General features: G+C 44.9%; 2 protein-coding genes across 3 annotated transcripts; one reads left to right on the top strand and one right to left on the bottom strand.

The window, feature by feature from the left end:
* Positions 1–14880: 14880 nt before the first annotated feature.
* naga (N-acetylgalactosaminidase, alpha) lies at positions 14881–18424 on the bottom strand. 2 transcript variants are annotated; one of them, XM_057016668.1, is made up of 9 exons: positions 18063–18424; positions 17784–17940; positions 17090–17230; positions 16558–16769; positions 16392–16486; positions 16154–16315; positions 15854–16051; positions 15639–15779; positions 14881–15370 (listed from the first exon to the last, which is right to left on the bottom strand). In XM_057016668.1, exons 2-9 carry the CDS (start codon positions 17936–17938, stop codon positions 15179–15181), a joined length of 1296 nt encoding a protein of 431 aa, XP_056872648.1. In that variant the 5' UTR covers positions 17939–17940; positions 18063–18424; the 3' UTR covers positions 14881–15178. The 2 variants fall into 2 exon arrangements, with proteins under 2 accessions (XP_056872648.1, XP_056872649.1); XM_057016669.1 differs by having other exon boundaries at positions 18282–18423.
* Positions 17831–27402, top strand: LOC130515968 (adenylate cyclase type 3-like). The gene is made up of 21 exons (XM_057016672.1): positions 17831–17963; positions 19728–21031; positions 21130–21279; positions 21914–22053; positions 22130–22241; positions 22357–22484; positions 22669–22827; positions 22900–23059; positions 23133–23244; positions 23331–23403; positions 23576–23737; positions 23813–23900; positions 24139–24255; positions 24649–24920; positions 25039–25120; positions 25489–25647; positions 25849–25995; positions 26121–26231; positions 26337–26463; positions 26541–26665; positions 27001–27402. The coding sequence occupies exons 2-21, from the start codon at positions 20372–20374 to the stop codon at positions 27181–27183; spliced, it is 3267 nt and encodes a 1088-aa protein (XP_056872652.1). The 5' UTR covers positions 17831–17963; positions 19728–20371; the 3' UTR covers positions 27184–27402.
* The last annotated feature ends 149 nt before the right edge of the window (positions 27403–27551 follow it).

Below are 27551 nucleotides of genomic sequence, written 5' to 3'. Positions count from 1 at the left end.
CACAACGCCGGAAACTCGCAATTGTGTATTATAAGAGTTTATAATGAAGCCTGCCCTGTGACTATAGATGAAGGCGAAGGAGAGTTTGGGAGGAGGGATTAAAATAGATCCTCACATACTAAATGAGGCAGGGGTGTACAATTACATTCACACCAGCTCACAAAAGCTGGGATGAGAAAGCCGGTGTCACCAAAAAGAGTGAGCAGGAAATGCAAACTCATCAAAAAGGAAAGGGAAACAGCTGCAACCTAAGAAAAACAAGCAAATGGGGAGCAGAAATCCCTTTAAATTAAGCGTTTTGGCAATATTTTGCAAACGTTAGAAGCAACTGCAGAGCAAATAACACAGCCAGGCGCATTTGCCCGTGGACGCTTCAGAGTTTGAATGAAACTACAGTAAAAGAAGGCAGCAATCGATAAGATGGAGACGCTTTAAGTCCAATCCCATAATTTTCACACATCGCACACCTGAATATCCACCACATTCCAAATGTGGAGCTGACAAAAGAATTCCCCTGAGGTCACGTCGACTGTCTGGCAAACACCCTCAATATCAGACACTTAAAATCAAAAAATACCCCCAGAGCTGTAATGTGGTACAGTGGAGTCTTGTAAGAGAAAAGGCCTTTTCCAGTCAGGTGTAAGACAAGGCGACGTGCTCCCAGGCAGGTAAATTACCACACGCTGCAACAGTGAAACCACTGCCCTGCCCGAGCCCCTCCCTGTTAGGTGTCGCATGTGTGTGCTCGCTCACACGTACCACGTCTGTAAAGCTTCTGATCTATATTTACCCCAGTTTCCAACTGATTGTGATACTGAAAATTATCCTCTGTGAGTCATGAGGCAGGGAACCGGAGGGGGCGGGGGGGGGAGCGAGAATCAGAAATCAGTTTAAAGAGGGATCAGTGGAGCAGCGTGGAAAAGAGACTAATTGAGCTGGGGTGTGGGGGGGGGGAGAAAAAAGGATAGAAGTGGGGGGGGGGGGGGGCGATGATTGAGGCGAAGGGCTCGACGCCGCTCTTGCTCCTCCCCTCCTCGACCCCTCACACCAAACAGCTGCGGCAGGTTTGCGCGGCCGCCCTGCAGATGTGCTGCACTGCTCCTGCACTCGTAGCAGCCTGGACGCACCCGTTCACCCTGGCCTTCACGTGGGCCGCGGCCAGATTACACTCATTACTGCAGTATTACCGGGCTGAGCTGGTGGATCTGTGTTTGCTCACTTGAACTACTTGGCAGAGGTTTATTGATCGGTTGTGCAACTTTATGCTTCATGTCTGATTCACAGTGTTTCGGATTAGATGATTGATGTCAAAAAATGCCATCTCATACTTACGTATCAGAAATGCTAACGTGGGGGCAAATCGTATCAAACTAAAATCAATTTTAAGACTTTTGGAAAGAGAGCTTCCCGCCAGGAAGCACCAGGAACTAATTCAATACAGGAAGTTCCTTCAGTAATCAGCAGTGAAACACGTGACTGAATGGACGTTTACCAACATCACATTTACAGCTGTTTACGCTGTTCAGTAAAGGAAGAACCCGAACTACAGTTCTTGATTGCCGCGTTTGCCAAGAACCACCAGTTTAATGCAATCTTTGGTCTGTTCAGTCAGTAGCGATGTCCAAATCTGAGACTTTCCTAAAGGCTATTTTTGTGTCCGGTGACGTCGATCCTCAGTGCACACAGCAGAAAAAATAAGAGATGTGAAGTGACTCAACAAAGAAATAGAAACAAGTGATACAAGGAGACCTCAAAACGTTCCTCACAGCCCTGTTTCAGGGTAGTTGCTATTATTTTCATTGAAAGAGTTCATGATGGGGGGAATCCAAGTGTATTTGTTCTACTAAATGACTAAATACTTGATCACTATCACAGGACTATCGGCGCTCTAACAAAACATTAACAAACACTGGATTTTTCTAAAAGAAAATTGATTGAAAATCAAAAGGCGGGTGTGACAAACTCAGGAAATTACATTTTACTGTAATCCATCTTTAAAAGCAGTAAATGGTTAGTAACATGTTGACATTAGGGAGCATAATCTAATACACCCTGGTCCCATAAAGAGCTAGCACATCCACCCATTTAACAGATAAGAGTTTAAACATGAAGCAACAAATGGGGAAAAACTTTGATCAGGTTTTGGATCAGGAACAAAAGCAACGGTATCAGTTCCAAATGATCCATTATTGGATGCGGTCCCTGGGATTGTAGTCTTCAGATGTTTCCTTTGCGGTCCTGCGGTGTGAAACGTGCTACAAGTGCTGGATTTGGAAGGGCGGAAGTGATGGAGGGAGAATTACTGCAGATCAGGCAGAAAGGAGCTGGATTTGTGTTGTGTTGTTGTTCCAGACAGGCCCGGCCTTGTTAGACAATCCACAAGGGCTCAGTGTTCAAATTTGGCAGAACTATCCAACTCCTGATCAGTCGCAAATCACTGAGAACATGGACCGGGAAGGCGACTCAGGAAGGCATGAAATTTCAGGATTAAGATAAGGAACAACACTAATTTACTCCTTTCATTCACCCAAAAGAAAAGCAGTGATTAAGGGGTCAGGGATGCTGGCTGCTGCTGTGGAAGGTGCAGCAAGGAATGCTCTCTATGTGAAACTTGATTCTTGTAATCCCAAAGTCTAATATTTAGTCAAGGCTGCATCACTTAAAGGAATTCTTTTCCCTTTTTTTTAGTGGAGAATCCCAATCTGCCCTTCCCCCATTCCTATCCAGATGAACTGAGGCATCGTTTGACTCCTTCTAAAACATAAAAAGTAGATAATTACCCAGAACATTTGTATTTATTTTGCAGCCATCGAAACATTTACTCCCCGTGTTTCTTCTCACATAAATATGTATGAAGATAACAGTACTATAAATATCACTTTGCTTGACGTTGTTTTAAATGGGAAAATAACAGAGCTGCATAAATACAGCCTTTCTCTTTAGTGCAGGAGTCCAGTCAATCTAAACATTTCCCCCTTCTCTTCCACACACACTGTAAATCTCCCATCTTCCTGTGTGACCTATGTTGGCTCCTTCACCAGGTGCTTTGTGGAAACATACAAATGAAATATGACGTGATCGGCGTCTTTAACGTACATTACCTCCTCCCTTATTACTGGGTTGTCTGTGTTAAGGTCGGGGAGACCTTCCACGCTCCGGGTCGGTCTTGTGATCCTCCAGGTTGCTGCCACGTCACAGCTAATGCGACTCGGTCAGAGTTGGCCTCTGCCGGCGAACCTCTGCTTCCCTTTAAAAGCTTTTTGCTGCCTGTCAGTGCACTCGCTCCCTGCTCGGTGACTCAGCTCTCTGCTCGGATCCCCCTCCTACACTCCCCCGGGACAGGCACAAGATCAGATTTTCTCCTCTGAATGACCACAGCTCTGACCAGAACACTTTCCTGGCATCAGCCGGTCCAAAACAATACACGTGTAATTCAGTGTTCACGAGGAGCAAATCTCCACGTCCCCTCCGGCTCTCCTGGATAATGTTTCACCCGTGATTCACTGACTCTGCTGGTATGTGCTTCTCTGCTGGGGGAGCGCAGTGATTCCTGACCTGGAGTGCACCAGGTATTTAAATATATGGAAGGACAGTAGAAGAACTCGGCCACAGCGCCTCAGAGGAGCCAGGGTTTGGTTATTTTCCTCCTCTGGGTTACTGTAGGAACATGTTCGTGTAAAGTGACACCATTCCTGGAGGAAAACCTGCGTCTGTTAACACATTATTTTATTTCTGAATGTGGCCCAGCTTCCAAAATTAGCCACCAGTCCCTTAACAATGTTGTTAGTGTTTAAAAAAAAGGGCCAGCCTTGTCAATAAAATCTTTTATTGCACGACAAAGAATATGTAGAAAATAGAATGAAAGACGCAGCAACCTAAGAAGGAAGTTATTTTTGAGCATTTAAGGGTTTGCTTATTTTGTCCGCTGAGGCTTTATTTTAGTAAAACCTCCCCTGAACTGATGAAAGTCTTTTTTTGATGTGTTTTAAAACCCACAGTAAAAGAGAGTTTCAATCTGAATAAAACCATGGATAAAAATGTTTGACCATCAAAGGGGCTAAAAAAGCAGCGATTGCTCCCTTGCGGCGGGCTGTGGTATTTTTTTCACATTCAAAGATTTTAAAACAATTTGAACCAATTCTTCGCGGTTTATTGTAGTTTGATGAAAGACGAAATCATTCGATTGAACAATTTTGCCATTGACCCTTGTGACGTTTCATTCAGCCTGTACGTGTTGACTGGTAGTACGGGCTAATTAGCCGTGGCTAATTGTTGATAACGTGCGGTACTGAGACGCAGCGTCCAGGTCCTGCAGATTTTTCTGACAGATTAGGGGGCATTACAGAGTGAGATTAGGACATTCCCCACATTTTCCCTGTAAAATCCGCCTATTTCGGAGCACTTAAATCATTTACATGTGATTAGTTTTGGTTCACTGTGTCTTGACTGTGGAAGGGGCAGAGGGGAAACAGGGGGGTTCAATCTGAGGGGTCAAGTGTCATAACCAGGTTTAGAGTTTGCATTACAATAGAGCTGCGATCAGGTTGTCTGGATTCTTCCAGCTTCTGTTTTTAATTCTTCTTCTACACTTTTTATCCAAGCTGAGGACATTTTGGGGATCTGACAGCAGGTCTCATTTTCAGAAACGGCCTCTCTTCTTTCTTTTTTTAATGATTTGAGTGACTTAACGGGTGACCTTGTCGCATTAGTTGCCATGTTGTGATCAGGCAGTATATTTCCTATACATTAGGGCAATAATCTAAAAGTCTAAGTGGATTAGATGTAATCTTCTTAGGCATTTTCGCATACATGGATTGATAGCTTCTGCCAAATCCCTTCAGGAAGTCTGGCCCCTCTATTGTGCTTTATTGTATGGCTCCAGACTACCGAAGCAAACGCCCCAGCGTCCTCGCCCGATCTGACTGGAGCTGTTCGGGTGAGCAGTCGTGGCCTCGCATGAAGGGGCCGGCTGCGTCACGGCGCCTGCGTCAGAAGACGGGCTGACGGAATAACTCCACTAGATCTGTTACACGAGGGAGATCTAAGGCGACACCTGAAGCAGAGATCTGTTCTGATCTGATACAACCCACTGAAACGCAGCCAACAAAAACACGTTTTAATCTGCAGGATCCCTCTGTAAATATTGTTTAGGAGCCCATCAGATAATCCTCTAAGGGTCACATGGTGCCAATTTGAATGGTTTGAATACCCTTTAAAAGTCATTCCTGTTTCTCAAGGGTTTGAATTCTGCAGCGACTCACCCGGTGTGTGGAAATCTATGAATCTCCCTCATCATCGACCTTTCCTCTTTTCTCTGTCTGACCTTTTGCTCATTTACGTAATGCCTTTAATCCAAAAACATGGTTTTCAGGGGGTCAGACATTCATTTCCAATCCAGCGAGCACATGAAGACGCTTTGACTGGTTGCTTTTTTTTTGAAGGATTCTCCTAAATTAAAAGGAAAGAAGAAAGAGTCGTGCGATGGCAGCTTTTATTTTTAGAGCATGTTCTTTTCCATTGTGCTGTGTTCGCTCAGGCTGGAGGCTATCACACGTGTTTCGTCACCCCGACAGTCGTCCTGGTGCCTCCGTGACACAAATGAGGGACTGCCGAGAATGTCCACCCAGGAAAAGGAACTAAAACATTACTTTTTTGCAACAAATGCCTAAAAACACATGTTTAGCCTCACGTGACAAAGCTGCCAGGGAGCCATGGTAATTACCGCTATGACTCCGTTCCATCTGGAGAGAAGGACGGCTGTGACATTGTCAGAGAGCCACAATATCAACAGGCAGGAAGGCCGCCTGGGTGGTCGGATGGGCCGACCAAACAGCCAGACCAGTCTCCAATGTCCTCGTTCTAGCTACTCTGAACATTAGCTCCTTTTAACTATCGCCATGACAATGATGGTTGTGGTTGCCCTGAAGTAAATTTAGCCCAAACCCACGATTTTTCCCCTTAACCAAGTTGTTTTTCTAAGCAAACCTTAAAACGGACATCAGAAAAAGACAGTGATTCAAACCAATAACCTCTCATTGAAGACCTTTTGGACGCGCAGTGGAACAGCTTATTCTGGGATGTGACTTCACCTGAACGCGGGACAAAGCGCAATTGTGAAGCTTTGGAAAAAGCCGTGTTCTGAGTTTGCAGGTTTACCTGGGTTCGTGTAGCAAGCTCAAGGCCAGATAGATAAGAGGACACACACACACGCACACACACACACACGCGCGCACACACACAGCATTGCAAAATCAAACATTTATCAAATTCAGAGAAAAAGAAGAAAAGAAGGGGAGACTGCCTTCAATTTAAACTGTGCAGTATTCCTAAAAGCAAATGTTGCCAGCCCAAACTGACGGGTTCTACGGCTGCTGGAGCGGCACCAGCGGGGTCGTCTTAAGTGACAACAGGGTCCCATTAAGGATCCTCGTCGGGTTCTGTGAACGTAACCGACCTGTCGACGATCTGGTGAGCTCTAATGGGATTTCACTCCCCGCCGTGTGTACATAGGCTGTATAAACAAAGTTAAATCAAGTGGAGATGAAGGCCGGCGGCCTCAATATTAACCCCTTCTGTGCTGGGGAGAACACACGGGAAAAGTTGACAGTCATGCTGGTTTTATGAAGAGTGACCGTCGTGAACTCACGAGCCGCTGAGGCCCCGCATTCTCCTCCGTTTTCGCCCCCATACCTCCCATTCCTCTGACGCTTTCTAGCCCCCCCCTCCTCCACTTGCCAGGTCCTAAGAGTATCTCATTTTAGCACCGACTATCTGTAAGTCAAGAGCCGCTGTCACCAGATCCCCCCCCCACCGTACCGCAGAGTTCTGAGGAATGGCATGTGTTCCCAATTGGCAGCTTAATGGTCGCTGACCACACAACTACAAACCAAGGTCTTTCCAGAGGCCGAGGCGGGTGGGTCACAGGTTGCGACTTATCCACCCCGCCACGAAGTAAAAGTTAAGAACGCCCCAGGGGGGCGCTGACCCGGAATTAGCGACAGCATGAAAAGATACATGAGGAGAGCAGGGGATCAAACAGGTGCACGTGGACCTGTGTATAGCCAGACAGGTGTTTGGCCCCCCCATACTTCTGTGCATTGTTCTCTCCATGCTGCTTCTCAGGTTTCTCGGCTCTCCCCCGGCAGCCTCAGATTATTCTGCATATTCAAGCAGAGGGCATCTTCAACGTGGCCGTGCACCTCCTTTATGCACCCATTCACCCATTCAGAGAGACGGTGAAGTGGGCGTGGCGGCCATTAGACTGCACGTGCAGCATGAGCTCACGGGGAACACGCACACTTTGGAACACATCTTTTGTGTTTGTCAGGGCAAATTTGGTTTTGATTTATCATTGCCCCCCCCCCATTGCTCTTTTGTCCTCTCATTGTCTGACATTGTGATCTTTATCAATCTATCAGCTGCATAATGCTCACTGCCTGGAACAGTAATCCAATTTCTCCATCCTTCCATTCCCCTCTGCGTTCACCCCTTCCGTCTTTTACCGCTCAACCTGCACCCTTTTGTTCTGAGTGATGAGACTGCTGAGGGAAAACCGCGTGTGTGCTCACAAAATAGACGATATTTAAAAACGCATGGGCCGTTTGTGTGCGACGTCGCTCCCTTTAGCAAGGCAAATATCTAAACTGACCACACATATTTGGGGGACTTGATCTTTTGAAACATTTTGGGCAAAAAGCTCCAAAGCTTATGCTAAAATAGCCTGTTAGCACACTGGCATTAGCAGGTAGCTGAAACCATCGCCGCTGTAAATGCCGGCTTAAACTCACCGTAAGCTTGTTGTAATCAGGGCTACATAAAGTGAGGACAAAGCATCTTGGCTCACCCTCTGGAGGCCACACTTCTTCCATAATTCCTCCTGCCTTGGTGATGAATTCTCTGGTTTTGGTTTGATCTCAAAGCACTTTTATGTTTAGCAGAGCTGTGCTTGATCTGATCCCATGAATCCTCGTGACTGATGACTAACCTCTGCTCGCATTTGAAGGAATTCTGAATCACTGCGCAGCTCCAGGTTCCTCCAGGTTCCTTGCGAGTTTTCGCCGGACTACAAAAAACTGGGACAAATATAACTCTGAGGTGAGGGCTGACTCCGTTAGAACCAGGGCCGGCTGCAGTCAGCTGTGGAACAGCTTTAAGCTGTCATCAGCATTTCAGGCTTTCTCACTGTGAATTGATTTGAGTATTTTAGTCCGTCCACATCTTCTCATGCACGCGCAGAGAAACACACTCAAGAGAGTCTAGATGTAACACATTTTATGATTTTAGTGGACAATCAGAAATTGAGGGACTCCCCCCTCTACCCTCACATCCCTGGGTCTTTATATCCTACAGATCCAGGCAACACTGATATGCACGCTCCCAAATGCATACATGCAGCTAACACGGCAATTAGGGCTACTGTAATTGAGACTTAGCTTTGTAGACTGGTGCACCAGTGTTTCCAGGGAAGGTTTGTTGACTGTAAGATTATGACAGGGGAACTTAAATGGCATGTGTTTATCTACATTCTGCAGTGGTGAGAGCTGCAAGTTTAAAATATCCCCCAGTTCTCAGAAAAGGAGTTGACTCAGGCTTCAAAGTTCAGTGCCTATCGCCATCACATCAATCTAAACACCTTTACTGGCACAGGAGCGCCTCACTTTAAGGATGATGCAGTGATATATACGCACACGCACCACGCTAGTTTTGGTTTAGCTCTGCCTGTCGTGTTGGCAGCCTCTGTTTTTTTTGGCGCTGCGGTAATGACAGGTTATATTTGGAAAAGTGAAAAATCTCATAAGGCCGAACCACAAAGTGCGCGGCGACGTGACATGTTAAGACAACATTATGAGCGCTTGGCTCCGTTTGAAGAGAAAACAGCGGTTTCCTGCAGAGAATGCCGCGAGATGTTGGGGGTTTTGTAGCCTTGGTGATGGCAAAAGGAGTTTCAGCATGTGGTGATTACGCCTTCATTTAAGATTAACATGCAGGAAAGTCAGTGTTACTAAGGCAAATGTAATGAACAGAGACATATTTAAACTATTAGCTTCTGGCTTAGCTGTATGTACATAATGCCTTGTGAGGACATTTACACTCAGTTTACTGCCAAAATCCCATCAGCCCAGTGCAGTAAAATCTTTTGATTTAGATGATATTAAACCAAATGTGGGATTCATTTAAGTGATGTCCGGGAACTGCTACTTCCAGGAGAGTCGAGGAAAGTGATACATTAGCCTTGATGTTTCTAGTTTAAATCAGTTTCAAATGACGTCCCTGAAAAGTGGATATTGTTTCAGTTACAAGTTTTGTGTGTGTGCATGTATGTGTGTGCGTGTGCACATGTGTGTGCATTAGCAACAGGTGGCTATAAAGACCAAGTCAAATATTTGACACAGGCTAATTACAACAGTAGTCTTGTGACGTTTTACAGCCATATTTTAAAACGGTGTTGAAAGGCGCTGAAAGCACAGGTCTGTCCTGACATATGGACTCTGTACTGTACATGTATTGTGTGTGTGGCTGAGTGTGAGCGAGAGAGGGAGGCTGGACATCTGATAAAAATGAAACCCATCAAACTTTAACGATGAAATTTTTAAAAAATGGCCTGGAGTCCCGGGGGGGGGTGGGGGAGGGGGGCGATGCTGAAGGGCTTAAAGGTTGTGAAAGACATCAAAGTATGGATTTCCTTTAAAAACAAAATGGCCGGACAATGTCGAAGTGCCCATTTGTGAGTTGGACTCCCGGAGACGTGATCCGCACGCCGTCCTTTTCCTGGTGAATCTTTCTTTTTCCTTTTGAGACAAGGTCAGCTGAAAGAGGTGACATTCACTCATGAAGTTCTTGGGCCCCTGTTTAGCAGACATGTGGCTCTGTTGACACCCAGGCAGGGGAAGCACCTGAGTTATTGGGGGGGATCACATGTCCTGCGGCGGGCCAGGCGATACCCTACCGCCCCCCTGTGGCAAACGGATGTGACCTTGGAGACTGACATTGCAACCTGATGAATTCAGCTAGTTAGCTGGACGCTAACTTAATTAACCGTGTCTAATTTCTGGTTCCTAGTTTTAATACCTTTCTTCTGTAGCCTGTGGAACAGATGACCTCATCATTATAGAGTCGCCTTGAGAAGGTTACAGTCTTGCTAATAATCGTGGCATGACTCATTTACAATGCTGTACGTGACAGATTTCACACATAACTAAGAACTGCTCCCCCCCCAAAAAAAACCCTCTAACAATGCTATACAGAGCGCTTTTGCGTCATAGTTTTGACAAGCAGATCTTTTCTTTGCCGTGCACAAAGACTCAACTGTGCTCATAATGGACTGAGAGAATAGCTGCTCACATGTCATGTGTTTGGTGAGAAAGAAGAAAAAAACGCACCGCAGGAGGTCACGAGTTGAAGTCTCGGAAGTGAGGTCTCCGGCGCAGGTGGGTCGGCCCGGTTGTGTCAGGAGGACTCTGGTCGGCCTCTGCCAGAGTGGCAGGTGCCGCGCTGCACCCTGAACTCAGCGCGGCACCTGCCAGGTTATGTCACGGATATGAGATGACAGGCAGCGGCGGCGTCATTCGGCTCCACTCGCCGATTTACCCTTCCGAGACCCAGGTGGTGCCCAAAAGACCGTAAAATTTTGACACATGCACACATTTAGAGCTGGTCCATTAGACTAAACTGTGCCCGGTCCCGAGGGTTAATGTTTGCCTGAGATATCCGTGGCAGCGACGCTAGGCTGAAGGTCAGACCCACATGTGCCGTATCTTTTCCAGCCAACGAGCCAATGTGTGTGTGTGTGGGGGGGGGGGGGGGGTGCTGATTGACCTACAAAGACGGTTAGGCCCAAAAAACAGCGAGACGCACGTCACCTCAGGAAAAGTAGGTTGATGAGAGGAGCAGGAGAGACGTCTCACAGAAGCAGATGTTCAGGGCATCTCTAATATTGCGGCTGTTATTAAGTATCATCGCTTGTTTCCAGTCAAATTCAAACGTTCCGCTGTTTGGAATATCGTGGCTTCCTGTTCTGTTTAGGCCGTCATTTTATTGACTTCTCACTGTGGCCCCTCCACTTCTTTTTGACCTCATTCTCCACTTTTCGGTTATTTTAGTGACTAAACGAGCACACGGCTGAAGCTCTTTGCTAATATCTGTTCTGGCCATAATAATAACTCTTCCTGCTAGCAAAATAGCTACAAAACTGGGGTAAAAATTGATATTGAACTGGTAAAATCCCAAATTCAGAGTAACACCAGCCTGATTGACTCTGCAAGATTAAAAAACTGTTTTGCGTGTGTGTTCCTGGATGGATGTCTTCAGACTTACTATCAGACTTCTGTCCAGGACACCTCCCGTTGATGACAGAGAGCGCGAACTGTGGCCAAAGCAGTGACAAACCGACGGCCGCGCCAGCGAAAGGCGGCAATGACAAAAAGAAAAGGGAAAGATCTGCCTAATGGATGCAAACCAAAATAGCGCAGGAAAAAACTCATGCACACTTGCATTCAGAGCCAAGACTAAAGGTTATGAGAGGCATTGTTGACCGATCGCGTCTCTATTTTTGTTAGCACCCCAAACACACACACTCAGACACACACACACTCACAAACACACACACACACAAAACCTTTTGTCAGCTAATCTTGTCAGTCACATCAACACTTTGTTAGATGCATCATCAACAAAATGGCATCATGTTACCGAATTGTTGACACTATCAGAGTTCTGTTAGGGTGACACACACACACACACACACACACACACACACACACACACACACACTTGTCACAATACTCCACCTGCTCTTTCCAGTCTTTTCCAATCATTGTCCTTCTTGCCAGCCCAGGACAAATCCTGCTGCTGTGCTGGCCGAGTTCTGGTCCAGCGAGTGAAAGATGGGGTTTTGTTCTGCTGCCCAGAAAAGCTTCAGGATATGAGACAGAAACCTCAGACATGGAACATGGTGGAACAGCCAGGGAACAGGGTGACCCCCCACACATACACACACACTCTCACTCTCTCTCTCTCTTTTGTAGATATACAGCAGAGGGGATCCTGCAGAATTCAGGAGGAATTCTTGCGCAGCAAGGGAAAGAGTGTGTAGTTTAAATGTGTGTTCTTGTATAGGCTCTATTGTGAGGACACCAGAAAAATGAGGACCGGTTCTCACAGCTTCCCAAGACTTTCTGGTTTATGTTAAGGTTGGAACTGGGCATTCGGTGTGATGGTTAGGGGTCTGGTATCGAAGGTCCTCACAAAATTAGAAATACAAATATGTGTGTGCATGTGTGTGTGTGTGTGTGTGTGTGTGTGTGTGAGAGAGAGAGAGAGAGGTATTCAGGCTCTGACTTTGACCCACACAGGCTGGCAGTTAGCAGAGTTCAGAGTCTGGCCTAATGCCATGTGAGCCAGTGCCTGGGCAACGTGCAGACTGCCTCGTACACAGCGACATCATGGAAACAGCCGCCCAGGGCGACTGTTTGAGGCAACAGCAACCACTGGTGGACGAACGGAGACGTTCATTCATAAAAAAGTTTTATTTTTTTAAATATGGCAGCCTCAGCGATGGAAGGAAGGTCAAGGCTGGCGGGATTCTGACGTGCTTCGTTCATCCTCTGCCTGAAACGCGGTTTTCCTTCTTTGAATTGGGGGGAAAAAACCTTTCATTTACATTTGAGAAGGACTTTGGCTCCATCACAGCATCGAGATTACTTCAGCCTCCTGAATATAAACTGTTAAAGTGGCTCAATTGATGCACGAGTGACATGCAGATGTTTAACCCGACTCATAAAGCCTTTTAGCACGTTACATAACATGTTAAAATAAAAGGCGCAACACTTTTTTTTCTGCCAGGGTGTGGATATATAAGGTGATTTTAACCCACTGACATATGCTGTACATCCACTCAACCTCCCTCCAGCTGAAACAACAGCGTTTCCATAGAGTCAGCAGGATATCCCCTGCTGAAACAGCCTATTGAGCAGGATGTCCAACCCCATATCAATCTACTGGCCCAGTTCTCTGGGATCAAAACAGAATCTGGATAAAAGGTGCAAAAGAGGAAATAGAGGAACATTTTAGTGGGGCCACAGGTGACGCAAACGCAACTGTTGGACATATTTTGTATTTGGGATGTGAGTTCACGCATGCGTAAGCCGGCTACAGGCTCAAATCCAGAGTTGATCCCGTGAAAACTCTGGTGAATAATGTTTTTAGAGTCAGATAGAGGGAAGATGAACTTACAAGCTGCAGCTGCAGACCCTGAATCGGCCCACTTTGGGGTCCTTGCTAACACCTGAACTGGGTTTGTTTTTGCTGTTCCCGTAAAGGTTTCTTGTTATGGTTCTGTTTTCCACTGACGGTCCGTGTCTGCTTGATCATGGAGGGATACCACACGATGTTTATTGGCACTGAAAAGGGAAGATACACAGTCGGGGTGATTAAAGGCGCAGCGTTCCTGTTGTTTTAGATCAAACGCCGGTCGGGTGACGAATCGTGGGTCAGCCACACGGCCGTGCAGACAGCGCTTGTAAAAGGAAAAAAGCTGGAGAACTCATCCCGATGTGCCTCCTCCATCGCTCACATTTCGATAAATCATCTGGACTGAATTTCAGAAATGTAGGGGAGAGTATGACTAAGAGAACGTTATACACATGTCTGGCACGGACGCCCTCGCAGATCGACCGCTGGTTTGATTCAGGGACACGTTATTGGTATGCAGACCAAAGTGGCAACTGCGTCTCCCTACAGCTGTGGGCCTACGTGAGCATCGGCAGGAACGCACTGGCTCCCCGGCTCAGCCCCCTCCTGCACTCGTTCCCCCTCTCTCCCTCTCTCCCTCCCTCTCCGGTTCCTCACTTTCCTCGCAGCTTCTCCTAAATTTTTGACAGCGCTGCCACCCCTCCCCTCGCTCGGATCCTTCCGACATTGCCCTGCTTTTTCTGTCCCTCCATTCTCTCCCACATCATGTTCCCAAACAGCGAGGACCTTGACCGCACTGCACTGTAGTCGTCACGCCAGCGGATATCTGAGATGAAACAAAGATCCTCTTTCCCATTTCACATGACCTAGAAACTTAACTTATGTCAGATGCGCACACACACACACGTGTGGTGGTGGCGCGCGTGCCCAAAATCATGTGATTACTACAGTATCTTTAGACAAACGCAGACACGGCTTTGAGGCCAAGGCCAGAGGTGGTGGAAGGCAGAAAATTTAGCAGAATGAGACAAAGAAAAAGGGGAAAAGGGAGGAATGATAATACAAACACAAAGAATATTTAATCCATGACAGAATAGGGAGAGGAGGTGGGGGGGGGATGGGAGATGGAATATGCTTTTCAAAAAGCAACATATTGCAACGCAACAGTGGGAAAGAGGCTGAGTAATAACAGAGCTGATAGAGCATTGAGAGAATGGGCAGATTGTCCTTGTGCTCTACAGCAGGTGCATTTGTTGGCCTTGGATGGGACTGAGGGGCCTGTGTTGGCGGCTCAAGACGGCCTGAATCACATCAGCGACCTCTGCTGGCCGGGAATAGTATCAAAAAGACGTCTAAAATCTGATTTAAAAGCAGAAAACCCAAAATGGAAAAGTGTCTGGAGCTGAAAGCCGCTCCAAAAATAAATGAAACAGAAACCAAGAGGTCTTCTGCTCCATTTGTTCTCCATACAGATGACTTGGAGAATTGACAATTCAAACCTTTAACTTCTGCTCTGGCCAAATCCCTCTAGGTTAAATCTAAATGAACAAACACGGTCATTATAAAAATGATCCCGCTGTGGAAGAGAAGCATATTTAAGAGAATATCTCCCATCACTTGGCCATACTGGTTAACTAAAAGTGTAAATCCAGATAAGTTCTTTAACAGCAGAAAATGATTTTACTAAAAATGTAACAAATGAATTACTTCCTTTATTAACCAAACAATTAAGAAAAACATGAATTCAATCAGCTGTCTTTTAATTTAAAAAAAACCTCTGAAAAATGTGACAAAGGTTCTTGCTCTGCCAGCCTGACACAAAGTGCTCAGGGTTGATTTGATCAGCTTTTTCATCTCAATGTTGTCATTTCTACCTATTAAACCAAACACAATCCCTGAGATTCCAGATTTCCTCAGTAAGAAATCACATTCAAGCAGAGTAAAAATCCCTTAAAACTTGATGTCGAAGCAGAGGTGTGTGTGAGAACTCTCAGAGTAAAACCTGATGATCGCCCCTACGATCAGCAGGTCCTTTCATGTTGCCACCAATCTGGAATTGCCTCAGGTTCAGCTGGGCAGGTGCAGAGACGTACCACATGACCACTCCCGTTGGGTTCACCGACACCACAAAGTCCTCGGAGTCTTTCAAGGAGCTTCCCTTCTGAGTGAAGACGTCAACGACCTAGGAGAGAACACAGTAGTGGATGAACTGAGTATTATGATCAGAAGATGAACAAGCTGATTTACAAGCACGAGTGGACCAAGACTTTCATTTTCAGCTAACTTTGGACCTGGCCGAGAGACGACCGATGCTCTGAACAGGGATGGGGAACTCCGGCCCGGGGAAGCGGGAACCCTGGGTGAAAGCATTTTCTACCAGTAGGACAGAAAGCCCGGCTTGAATCCGGCCCTCCCAGACTAGCGTTGCCCATCCCTGGTCCGAAACACACCTTGTAGTATCCGGATGTGTAGTTGAGCTTGCTGAGGGAAGTCTTGTAGCGGTACGGCATGTCGGTCCTGCGGCTGAAGAACACCAGAGCGCTGGCGTTGTCCGACAGGGCGCGCCAAAACACTTCAATGCCGCTCTTCTCCTGGAGGAAGAAACGACAGAAAGATTGAAATCAAGAGGGAAGGCTGAGATTTGTGAAGGTGAACTCGGAGTCACCTTTAAGAGGCGTCGCCCCTGGAATCCCAGGGGATCTTGGTTGATGCTGATGGCTATTTTGTTCTGCAGGATGCTGCGGGCTTCACTGCTGATGGTCCGTAGGTCATTGGACATGAAGAGAGGAGCAGCCATAATCGCCCACAGAGCCATCTGCGTACGAGACTGGTCCGTGCTGAGGCCGAAGTCGCCGACAATCAGCTGTGAAGGTTAAAGAGGAAAAAATGACACAATTCTATTGCAGCCAGGCAAAACCACAGACTGGATAGACTTTAAAATAAATAATATATTCATAAAACTGACCATATCAGGATCATTCCATCTTCCAGGTCCAGCTGCAGGTCCTATGATGTCCTGGTTATCAAAGAACCAGTCGATAATGTTCAGGACACTGTCCCAGGAGTCCTGGATATCGCCGTAGTTACGCCACAAGTTACAAATCTCCCCCAGCAGAGTGTAATTTACCTGAAATGACAAATTAAGTAGTTCAAGACAATTGCTTTCACACCTTATTTCCAATTGCGTGCTAAAAAAATATGACCTTGGGAGGCAAACCGCCCTGGTAGGCTGGCCAGCTGCAGGAATAGGCGATGGGACGGCCTGTAGCATTTAGGGCCTTGGACATTAAAGGGTAACCTGCAAAATAATCACACAACATCGAGTCAGAAGAGCAGAAGGACCAAAGTTTTAAAAAGCCTCACTCGTACCCTGCTGCTGCTCTATCTCATTAGAATAACAGCCATCCAACTTCAACATGTCCACCTCCCACTCTGCAAACGTCTGGGCGTCCATCTTGATCTTGTCCAGCGGGGTGCCGGGGTAACCGCCACACGTCAGCGTGCCCATGTCCCCATAGATGCCCAGTTTGAGGCCCCTGTCGTGCATGTAGCGTGCCAGTTTAGGGATGCCTCCAGGAAATCTGAGTAAGATGGCAGAATTTAGTGAACGATGATTCCTGCACGTGCGGATTTACATCTAATGTTGCATCCTACATGCATTATTCATGTATCCTACATGTGTCCTACATGCGTTGACTTTGCTACCAGGATGCAGTAGATGCATCCTTGTGCAGCAACTCTGTTTCTGTCACATGACCAGCATATGAGTCACAATGAACCCACCTTAGTTCAGAGTTTATTGACCCAAAGCACACGAGGTTGCAGTAACAACAGCAGCTGCGTGTGTGTATGCGCGTGACTACACATGGTCTCGGGTCTTCCGTGCACACTGAGCTCCCACCTTTTAGGGTCGGGCTGCAGCCGCCCTTTCTCATCTCTCTCTTTCGAGGACCAACAGTCATCGATGTTCACATACACGTAGCCAAGATCTTTCCAGCCATCCTGCGAGAGTCTGTCGGCCATGTCGGTGAACAGATTCTCACTGTGAAAAGACAAAACCTCATTATATTGCTCCCAATATTAGACTACATTTAATGAATCAAATAATCCTAACCCTAACCCATTTTGATGTCACATTAGCTTAAATGCTAAACACTCTGCTATATTTACTGAGGAGTTGCCAGAATCTTTATATGTAACACGGTCTTTGTCAAAAAGAGAAAGAATGGTTCTTTTTTAACAAACATGGGCAACATTTGAGTAATGTTTTAACTTCAAAAACCCAACAGGGAGTGTGCATTTAATATAATAACAGCATAACTACAGCATTACTCACGACTGTTCAATCTCATCTACAAGTTCAATTCTGTCAGGACTTGAAGCTGCTTGTTGTGCTAATTCATTTATTTTAAAATTAGTTTTCCTGGCATTCCCACGTGCAAAATCCGCTCCAAAACTAGATTTAAGATACAGCACTTTGGAACAGCAACCATAAGTAATAATACTGTATAAGTAGATACTGAATTGCTTTAGATACTTCATTTAAGCCAAACTGGGACATTCTTGAATTTATTAGATTTTTTATGTCATCATACCTAATGCAATTCTTAGGGTCTTGGTCACAATCAATGTCACAGCGAAACCTCTCCCATGCCAACCATCCCATTGGAGGTGTCCTCATCAGTCCATTGTCCAGGGCGAGTGTGCCCACAGAGAGCACAGACGCTACCAGCAGCACTGCTAGATGCATTTCTGCAGAAAGAAAACAACGACAGGTGAGCTCTGGATGTCAAATGTTAAGTGTTAAACAGTGCTCCGATGTGCAGTGTGGCCTAAAAGAGATTCCTCACACGGAAACACCTCCTGAAACTCACCTGACTGGGTGTGAGTGGCCTCTGCTCGACAGGTTATAAATGTGCAATGTCAGCTGACTAAATACAAGTAGTTTTGAAAATAAATAACCTAAAAACCGTTTGTTTGTTATGCGTGCGTCTGGACAGTTTACAGTCTGCAAAGCTAACTTCCACAAAATCTGAGTCGTCAATGGAGACGAAAGAGAAAATAAAGTTTGTTTTACAACGAATCTTACCTACTTTTTTTAAACCTCGATCTTGACGCCTTTTTAGCGACAATTAAATAGATAAATGAGTAAAAAGAACCAAGTCTGACAGGAAAATAAAACGTGTCCAGTGGAAGAATATTTGAGTACTGTTGCCGTCACATCACATGACATAGCAGGATAGTCACATGACCAGAGATGCGGAAACACAGACTTGGGCTGCGTTCCAATTCGGTGCTTGATTTTTATTTTTAAAGGAAATCGGACGAAGATTGGCCTATATATTTATTAATTCGTCTACCTTTCTTGATTATTTTTCTAATATTTTAATATATTTGTTCATTATATTTGCATTATATCTTGCAGCGTGGAAAGCGCAATGGATTAAAAAAATGAACCCTTGAATCTTACAGGAATATCTCATCTATTTAATTAAGTAATATCCATCGAACAATAAACATTTTATTTAAAAATCTGAGAAGCGTTATTTCAGTTAAGAGCCTTGTCCAGCAGGGGTCGCACCAAGGCGCTGTTCGTTTGACCCAATTTTTTAAACCGTATTTATTTATTTGTTTGTTGCCACGGTGCAAAGAAATGCCTTTCAAGAATAAAATTAAAGTGCAACTGCAACAGATTATCTTTAATTGGACTACAGGAAGAATCTTGCCTGAGTAGATAAACCTTCTGTTGCTTTGTTGCTCAGGGAAAAAAATAATTTTTTAAAGTTTTTTTTTCAGCTAAAATCTAAAATTTTAACAAAACAAACCTATATTAATATAACCTATAAATATTTTAATCATTTGAAATTAAAATAAAGAAAAGCACCAAATACAGCAGGTTCTCATAGCAAGGTTAATTATATACAATAGCATACATAAATATAGTCTAATTAATTTCCAAACATAAGGACTTGATTAAACAGAGAAATAAACCCTTTGGGTCATCCTGACTTGCCTCCAGTGGTGGGTGTTTTAAAACTATATTTTCCATGGAGAGTAATGATCTTCCCATGCTCTGAGTGAGGTAACATCAGCATAAAATGCATGTGTCCCTTCTGGAAATGATTTTCTTCAATACAGGTTTTATGGAAATAATGTGTTCAGTATGTTCAGGAGCCAACAGAAGGGGCCCCTACAAAGGATCAGTGGTAATTCTAGGAGCCAGCATGGAGGCTGTTACCTCAGCAGCATCACTTGAAACTGGGGGACTTTGGCGCTGTGAAGGGCTGCACTAACTGGGAATACTGGTAGCTGGTGATGGAGATCCACTTATTGGGATGATCGGAAAGTCCTAAAACCATTTGTCTATACAGAATCCAGCAAGTATCTTGTGTACAGGCAATATTACATGGACATCATTTTAAAAATCAGGCTTGAACATGTAACAAACTTGTGACTGTGTGTTTATTTACTGTCAAACAATTCAAGATTTATTTTGTGAAACATTTTGAATAGAGCCTAATGATCCATTTTCCTCTCAGCATCCTGACCATCATTTCCCAAGACATGACAGTGAGCTGCAGTTGGTTTCATCTTAGCAACAGTAACAGAGGACTGGCTGTTTAGCTGAACAGAGGGAACCGGTGGGAGGAGAGAACAGCCGAAGACTGAAGTGCATCCTTTAATTGGGTCTTTTCTCTGGATTGTTTTTGAATTATCTACACGGGTGATGCATTTTGGGGTCGTATGCAGTCGTTGCACGTGTGTCAGAAGATGTGCAGATGGATGCAGGTCTGTGGCTTCGGTTTTCTCAGTTTACCGACCCAGTAAACATGAGTCCCCCAGCAAGCAAGAGGAGGCTGCAAGAAGTTTTTTCACCAAAAGAGCCTGGAGATCCAGCTGTGGGAAGATGAGAAGCTCCAAGTCTGCTGCGTCGTTCAGGATTATAATACGACCATCGAGTAAAGAAGCATGGATGTGATGATTTTAAAAAGGTGAGGCTGAGCTGGAGCTGCTCGTCCACCACACTGGGATGGAGGTTTTAGTGTGTCTCTTGATCCATTCTTCAAATTATCTGGAGTTTTCACCATATGACAGGTTCATTTCAAGATGGATTCATGTTATTCTGGGCAATAGTTGTGTTTCATGGCAGTATTCATTTAACGACCAAAAGGACTAAATAAGCATGGCTCTGAACCGGGTCCACACAGAGAACTCGGTGGAGTACTCCGCCCCGGGTCCCAGCCACTCCAGTCATGCAGCGGCTCGGTCCAGAGAGGTGACCGCATACAAGGTGAGCTGCTGCCGCTGCCTGCCACGTGCCGTTCACCTCGTTTTTAAGCCGGACACACTGGAGAGGCTTTACCAGAACTACTTCCGCCGGCAGCGGCAGGAGAACCTGCTGGTTCTGGCACTGTTCGCTGCGCTCTTCAACAGCTTCATCATCATCATGTGCGTTGTGGTCTACACAGAGGACAAACTGGCCATGGTGGTGGTGGCAGCTGTGGGCCTGGCTGCAGACATTGTGCTCTACGTCCTCTGCCTCCTGCAAAAGCTTCCCGCATCGCCGGTCTGGCGAGGTGCGGTGCCGTACATACTGTGGTTGATGATCGCCATCCACGTTTTGTGTTACATGGCTCTGAACTATGAGCGCTTCCCCCACGCCAGTGACTCCGTGGGCTGGCAGGCCTTTTTCACTTTCTCCAGCTTCCTGACACTCCCGCTAAACCTGGTGGCGCTGCTGCTGTTGGCAGCCCTCTCCTGTGGGATACACGTCCTGGTGCTGGGGGTAATTGTGACTCGAAGTTTTGAGGACAACCTGCAGGGGCCCATGTTGGTGAGACAGGTGAATTAAAGCCCAATGAGCGTGTGTCATATTAACACCTCAGGCTAAAAACATGTTAAAATGATGCTCAAATAATGCCCTCTGACCCCTGACTCCAGCTCCTAGCCAGTGTGATGCTGTACCTGTGTGCAGCCACGATGGGAGTGATGTCATACTACATGGCAGACAGGAAGTACAGAATGGCCTTCTTGGAAGCTCGTCGGTCACTGGAGGTCAAAGTCACCCTGGAGGAGCAGAGCACCCAGCAGGTGAGTCTAACACAAGCCAAAATCCCATGTCTCAATTCCTTAATGAGAACACTTGTTTTATTAGGTGTGAGAGCGAACCAACACACAACGGTGTGTTGTAACACCTTGTACTCTCTAATTACAGGGTGTTTTGCTCACAGGATGATTAAAGAGGCTGTTGTTTTTACCTGAGGAGCCTGTTACCTACTGCCAACCAAATGTTTTTTTATGTCATTCATTTTGTGCTCTACTTTTCTTCCTGTGGTGACATTTGCGTCTACTTTTAGCCTCGTTGGGTTAAATTCTGTTGTAATGCTGTATAAATAAATTTACATCAAGTAATTTGTAAAGACATGAAATAAGCAGAACATTAAGAAACAGCTACACTGAGAGTAAAAATAAAGTAGCATGTCCACCTACTTGTCCTTTTAGGCTGTAAATGTCTTGAATTTGTACTAAGAAATTGGAGAGAAAAGGAAATCTAAATAACATGCAATTCCCAGAATGCCGTTTCCCTGCTGGATGGGGATGACAAGACAGCTAAAACTAGACAGCCAGAACAGGAAATGACACGTGCACATGCACTAACACACAGCTGTCATGTGGCCACAGACCTTAACAAGAATCTACGTTCTACAACTGTGTCCCCACTCAGGAGGAGCTCTTGCTGTCTATCCTCCCCAAGCACATCGCTGATGAGATGCTGCAGGGCATGAAGGACCAGGCCCAACAGCAGGATGTGCAGCAGCAGCAGCAGTTTAACACCATGTACATGTACCGCCACGAAAACGTCAGGTCAGAATCTTTATTCCATCACAGAGACTTGCTCGCTTGTTTCAGCTAAACGTCAGCCTTACTGCTTCTGTTGCAGCATCTTGTTTGCAGACATCGTGGGCTTCACCCAGCTGTCCTCTGCCTGCAGTGCACAGGAACTTGTTAAGCTGCTGAATGAACTTTTTGCCCGGTTTGATAAACTTGCAGCAGTGAGTTTCTGCTCCCAGTTCCTTTATTTTAGTTTCATAGTTAGCCATCACCATTGGCCTGCAATATACACACACAACCATGCACAGTTCGTCCTGCACTGGCTTGTTCTTGCAGAAATATCACCAGCTGAGGATTAAGATTCTCGGGGATTGTTACTACTGTATCTGCGGCCTCCCCGACTTCAGAGAGGATCACGCTGCCTGCTCTATAATGATGGGTCTCGCGATGGTAGATGCCATTTCGTAAGTTGCGGGATTACTCAAAATTCCAACTATCATAATGACAGTAAATAATCTTCTGAAAATGTACCTCTATCTGGTGTACATTTGACCCGGAACATTGAATCGGGTCCAAATTTTGTGAAATCTACATGTTTGAATCTTATTAGATGTGACGAAAATGCTGGATCTCTTCCTCTTGCTTCAGCTATGTTAGGGAGAAGACCAAAACAGAGGTGGACATGCGCGTGGGTGTTCACACTGGCACTGTGCTGGGCGGGGTGCTAGGTCAGAAGAGGTGGCAGTTTGATGTTTGGTCCACCGATGTGACGGTAGCCAACAAGATGGAGTCTGGAGGGATACCTGGGTACAGCAGCCAATACAATGATGAGCAGAGAAATGCTTTAACATGTATTAAGAGGTTTTCTGACCTATCCAGGAAAGTCCACATTTCCCAAACTACTAAGGACAGCCTGCATGGGGAGTTTGAGCTGGAGCCGGGCAACGGTGGGGAAAGATGTGAATACCTGCTGGAGAAGGGCATTGACACATACTTAGTGTTAGCACCCAAACACATGACAAATGGACTTAAAGGAAATGTGAGTGGCTTTGAAATGTATATGTCCTCCAGTGTTTACACATTTTTCTGAAGTTTTTGAACCTGTCCCTCAGACACCTGGAATGCTGTCTAATAGAAATTCCAAGCAGCAGATCACCACGACAGCAAGCAGCAGCAACGCAGCCTCACCTCGCTCCATGTCAGCTGAGGGTAAACAAGAGGCAAGCTTTGAATTCTATCTTTGATCAGGTGCAAAGAAAAGTGTGGCAGGACAGCTCTTTTGTGTCCCTCTAAAATGTGTAAATCCTGTTGCCAGGGGGTCGAGGCTAAGGTCATCAACCAACGGCTGCAGCAGGAACTGCTCGAGAGAGAAACTCAGCAGATGTACGGCTCAAAAAAGACATGGAATAAAATGTTACTTTGCACATTTCAATGAGAGGAGGTTTTAAATCTACTGTTAAATGTGTAGTAACAGGAGCTGTTTATGCTGCTGCAGTGGTTGGACATTTGTGTCTAAATATGTTCTGATATACAGATTTATATTTGTGTTGCTCAGAATGAAGAATCATCAGATCAACCCGGTGTCGCTGAGGTTTGTGGACGCCAGGTTGGAGGGTCACTACTCCTCAGAGAAGGAGAAGCGGAGCGGAGCGGCCTTCTGCTGCTGCATGATGGTACTCTTCTTCATCACAGCGATGGAGGTGTTCCTAGACCCGATGTGAGTTCGTTCAAAAGCCAATGACGGCAAAGATGGCTCGGGAGTGAATGTCTCGCCGTTGTCTTCTTGATCTAGGTTGGTTGTTAACTACGTGACTCTGGCAGTGGGCGAGGTCTTGTTGCTGATTCTCACAGTTTGTTCCCTGGCTGCCATCTTCCCCAGGGTGAGATGACGAAAATAGTATCTGTCTGTCAGTCAGAAGGCCGTGACTGAAATAATTGCTTTCAAAACTGTAACAATCCTCATAAATAAACAACTTGAATTACCTGTAAAATATAAAAAAAATCTGAAATTTAAGCTTTCTGAAATGACCGCACAAAGAGAAAACAGTTAAAAAGCAGTAAAAAAGAAAACTAAAGGTCTTCCTTTAATTGTCTTTTGTTTCCATTTGTACATCTCAGATGTTCTCCAAGAAGTTGGTGGCTTTCTCGCTGTGGATAGATTACACTCGGTGGGCCAGGAACACATGGGCCATGGCAGCGATATTTGTCCTCACCATGGCTGTGATTGCTGACATGGTACGGACGCAACAGGAAACCCCTGACTCTGGCACACCTGATTGATTTTGTTGAACAAATTTCACTTTTAAACTGCTAGGCTGTATTTGTGTGTTTCCACTTTGCCTTCATCAAATAATCATGGCCTCTTATGCGTCTGACTGCGCGGTCCCAGTGGGGTCCATTAGTTAGTCTTAACTCCTTCTGACTCATTGGTCACATTCCCACTGGGAGACCCTGTTATGTACATGCTGCTGCCTTCAGGGTCTGCCAGGAATAAAGGACACTAAAGTCAACATCGTCTGCTGCCTTAGCTGTCAGGTGGAAGTGACAGTCTCTGGCAAAGAAATTTATGTATTCATATTTGAGATAGTCCTATGAAAATAGCTCATGCTGTGCGTCTTGGTGTTGCAGCTCAGCTGTGTCCCCCCAGTCATTCAAATCTCAAACGGCACCTCTGGGCCGGCGTTGGAATCATACGGTGACCGAGGCTGTACCAGAAACCCCAAGCACTACAGCTTCATGGCTGTGATGTCGCTCATCGCCACCACCCTGCTGGTGCAGGTCAGCCACCTGATTAAACTGGCGCTCATGGTCCTGGTGGTCACAGCAGAGGGAGCCGTAAACATCTACAGCTGGAGGGACATTTATGACTTGTATGACTACGTGCAGTTTGGCTCATACAGGTGAGAAATAGAAAATAACAATTTAATTGCCATATTTTAATTCAATATTCATAGTTTAATTATAAGCATTCATCTTTTTATATTGTGTTACAGCATAATCAGTGTTTTGTGTTTCCAGAACATCTGTAGTGCCATCCAAATACCTGATGACCGTGATGATCATTGTCATGATGATTAGCTTCTATATTTTTGGCCGCCATGTAAGTCAATTTTCCCCAGGCACTCACGCTAATTCCTTTATGGTTATGATTAAGCAAAACCCAGAATAAAAGTTATTTAAAGTTAAATTCTGCAAATGCGAGTCAAGAAAGAGGGAAAATCCCCTCATTTAAAAAAATTCATCGATACTTTTTTTTAAAAAACAACTTGTCAACAGCAATACCATGTTTATCATAAGTAGGCATACCTCTCGGTAACTGTCCAACTCCATTGGGATTCAAAATATGTCATTTGTTGTGTATTTCTGCCGTGTAAAATGATGTATCATCAACTTAGAATACCTTAAAATGAAGCATTTGATATCTGATATTTTTATGTTTAGGATTTTAAATCAGTGTTTTGTGTGCAGCTTGAGGTCCAGTCCAGGAAACTGTTCCTGTGGAAAATCGGTGTGCATGACCAGAAAGAGAAGGTGTTTGAGATGAGGCGGTGTAACGAAGCGCTGGTCACCAACATGTTGCCGGAGCATGTGGCCAAACACTTCCTTGGCACAAAGATGAGAGATGAGGTCATTTTCAGTGTTTATGTTAGGCTACATTACCAGTAAGGTGTAAAAATGATGAAGTGATGCTTGCGAAGGTGCATTTTGTTCCACTTTAGCGCCACCGTGTGGTGGCGCCACCTCTCACAATGTTTCTTTGTATGAATACTGATAAGACATCACCTTTTTTTAAATACAAAACTAACACAACGTCATTGCCATTTGTAGGAGCTCTACAGCCAGTCCTATAATGAAATAGGTGTGATGTTTGCCTCCATCCCAAATTTTTCGGATTTCTACACTGAAGAGAGCATCAACAATGGAGGCATCGAGTGTCTTAGAATTCTCAATGAGATCATTTCAGACTTTGACAGTGTAAGTCTGACTGTGTCAACATACACTTGCCTATAGTGAAGATTGATTTTCTATGCATCATTGATACCTACATTTTGCATGCCTAGGTTATCGCTGGCTTAGCTTTTTTCTGCCTTTTCCATCAGTTACTGGACAGAGAGGAGTTCCGCTCGATTACAAAGATCAAGACAATAGGAAGCACATACATGGCAGCCTCGGGACTCACACCAGAGTGTCACACAAATGGATATGATAAGGTGTGCTTCTCGGGACCATAAATATACCTTGAATTCTGAAGAATGTCAAACTGTCTCGTATATGAGGATTCTATTAACAATAAAAGCTACACTGCTGTTCCATAGCCCGAGGACCAGTCACTATTTGAGCGCTGGCAGCACCTTTCTGACCTGGCAGATTTTGCTTTGTCAATGAAAGTCACTCTCAACAACCTCAACAAGCAATCTTTCAACAACTTCATGCTCCGAATCGGTTTGTATACGCCTGTAATCCTGACCATGCACGTGTGTACATTCCTTTTTTTAAATGCTTCCCTTGATGTCCCTCAGGTATTAATAAAGGAGGAGTTTTGGCTGGAGTGATTGGAGCTCGTAAGCCTCATTATGACATCTGGGGCAACACAGTAAATGTAGCCAGCAGGATGGAATCCACTGGAGTAATGGGTAACATCCAGGTAACACAAAATGCATTATTATTAGTAGTAGTAGTAGTAGTAGAAGTAGTAGAAGTAGTAGTAGTAGTAGTAGTAGTAGTAGTAGTAGTAGTAGTGTAGTAGTAGGTAGTAGTGGTAGTAGTAGTAGTAGTAGTAGTAGTAGTGGTAGTAGTAGTAGTAGTAGTGGTAGTAGTAGTAGTAGTAGGTAGTAGTAGTAGTAGTAGTAGTGGTCGTAGTAGTAGTGTAGTAGTAGTAGTAGTAGTGGTAGTAGTAGTGGTGTAGTAGTAGTAGTAGTAGTGTAGTAGTAGTAATTGTAGTGTGTTACTCCCATTTAATGTATACTTATGCCACCACAGGTGGTGGAAGACTGCTATAACATCCTGAAGGATTATGGTTTTCGGTTCATTCGAAGAGGCCCCATATTTGTCAAAGGAAAAGGGGAGCTGCTAACTTTCTTCATGAAAGGAAAAGACTCACCCAAAATCAATGGTGGTCCAGTGATGACTGCTCTGCCACATCAAGTTGGAGACCATTCTTGATCGTATAGGTTTTACAAAATATCTCACTCACAAACTCAAATTGTTTCATATATACTGGGCATTTACCAAGACATTCATAACCACTATTTATAAGGAATATATAAAATCAACAGAATTAAATATGTCTTTGATGCGTTTTATGCTTTTTTTTTTTTTTTTTTAAATTTTCTCAATGTTTAGATTTTAAAAAGCGTATCAATTTACTGGAAATAAACTATACCGTCAAAAAATAGACATTTTTGTTAATTGTTTATTTATTACCGTTTAATTATATTCTAAAGTCAAATTAGAGCAGGCCAGTTTTGATTGCAAAATATGTTCATTTCAAATACAATACGCCTCTCGGTGGCGCAAAATAAAAAGAACAA

This window comes from Takifugu flavidus, chromosome 19, assembly GCF_003711565.1.
Source record: "Takifugu flavidus isolate HTHZ2018 chromosome 19, ASM371156v2, whole genome shotgun sequence".
NCBI lineage: Eukaryota > Metazoa > Chordata > Actinopteri > Tetraodontiformes > Tetraodontidae > Takifugu > Takifugu flavidus.
This window is presented reverse-complemented; position numbering and strand designations above follow the sequence as displayed.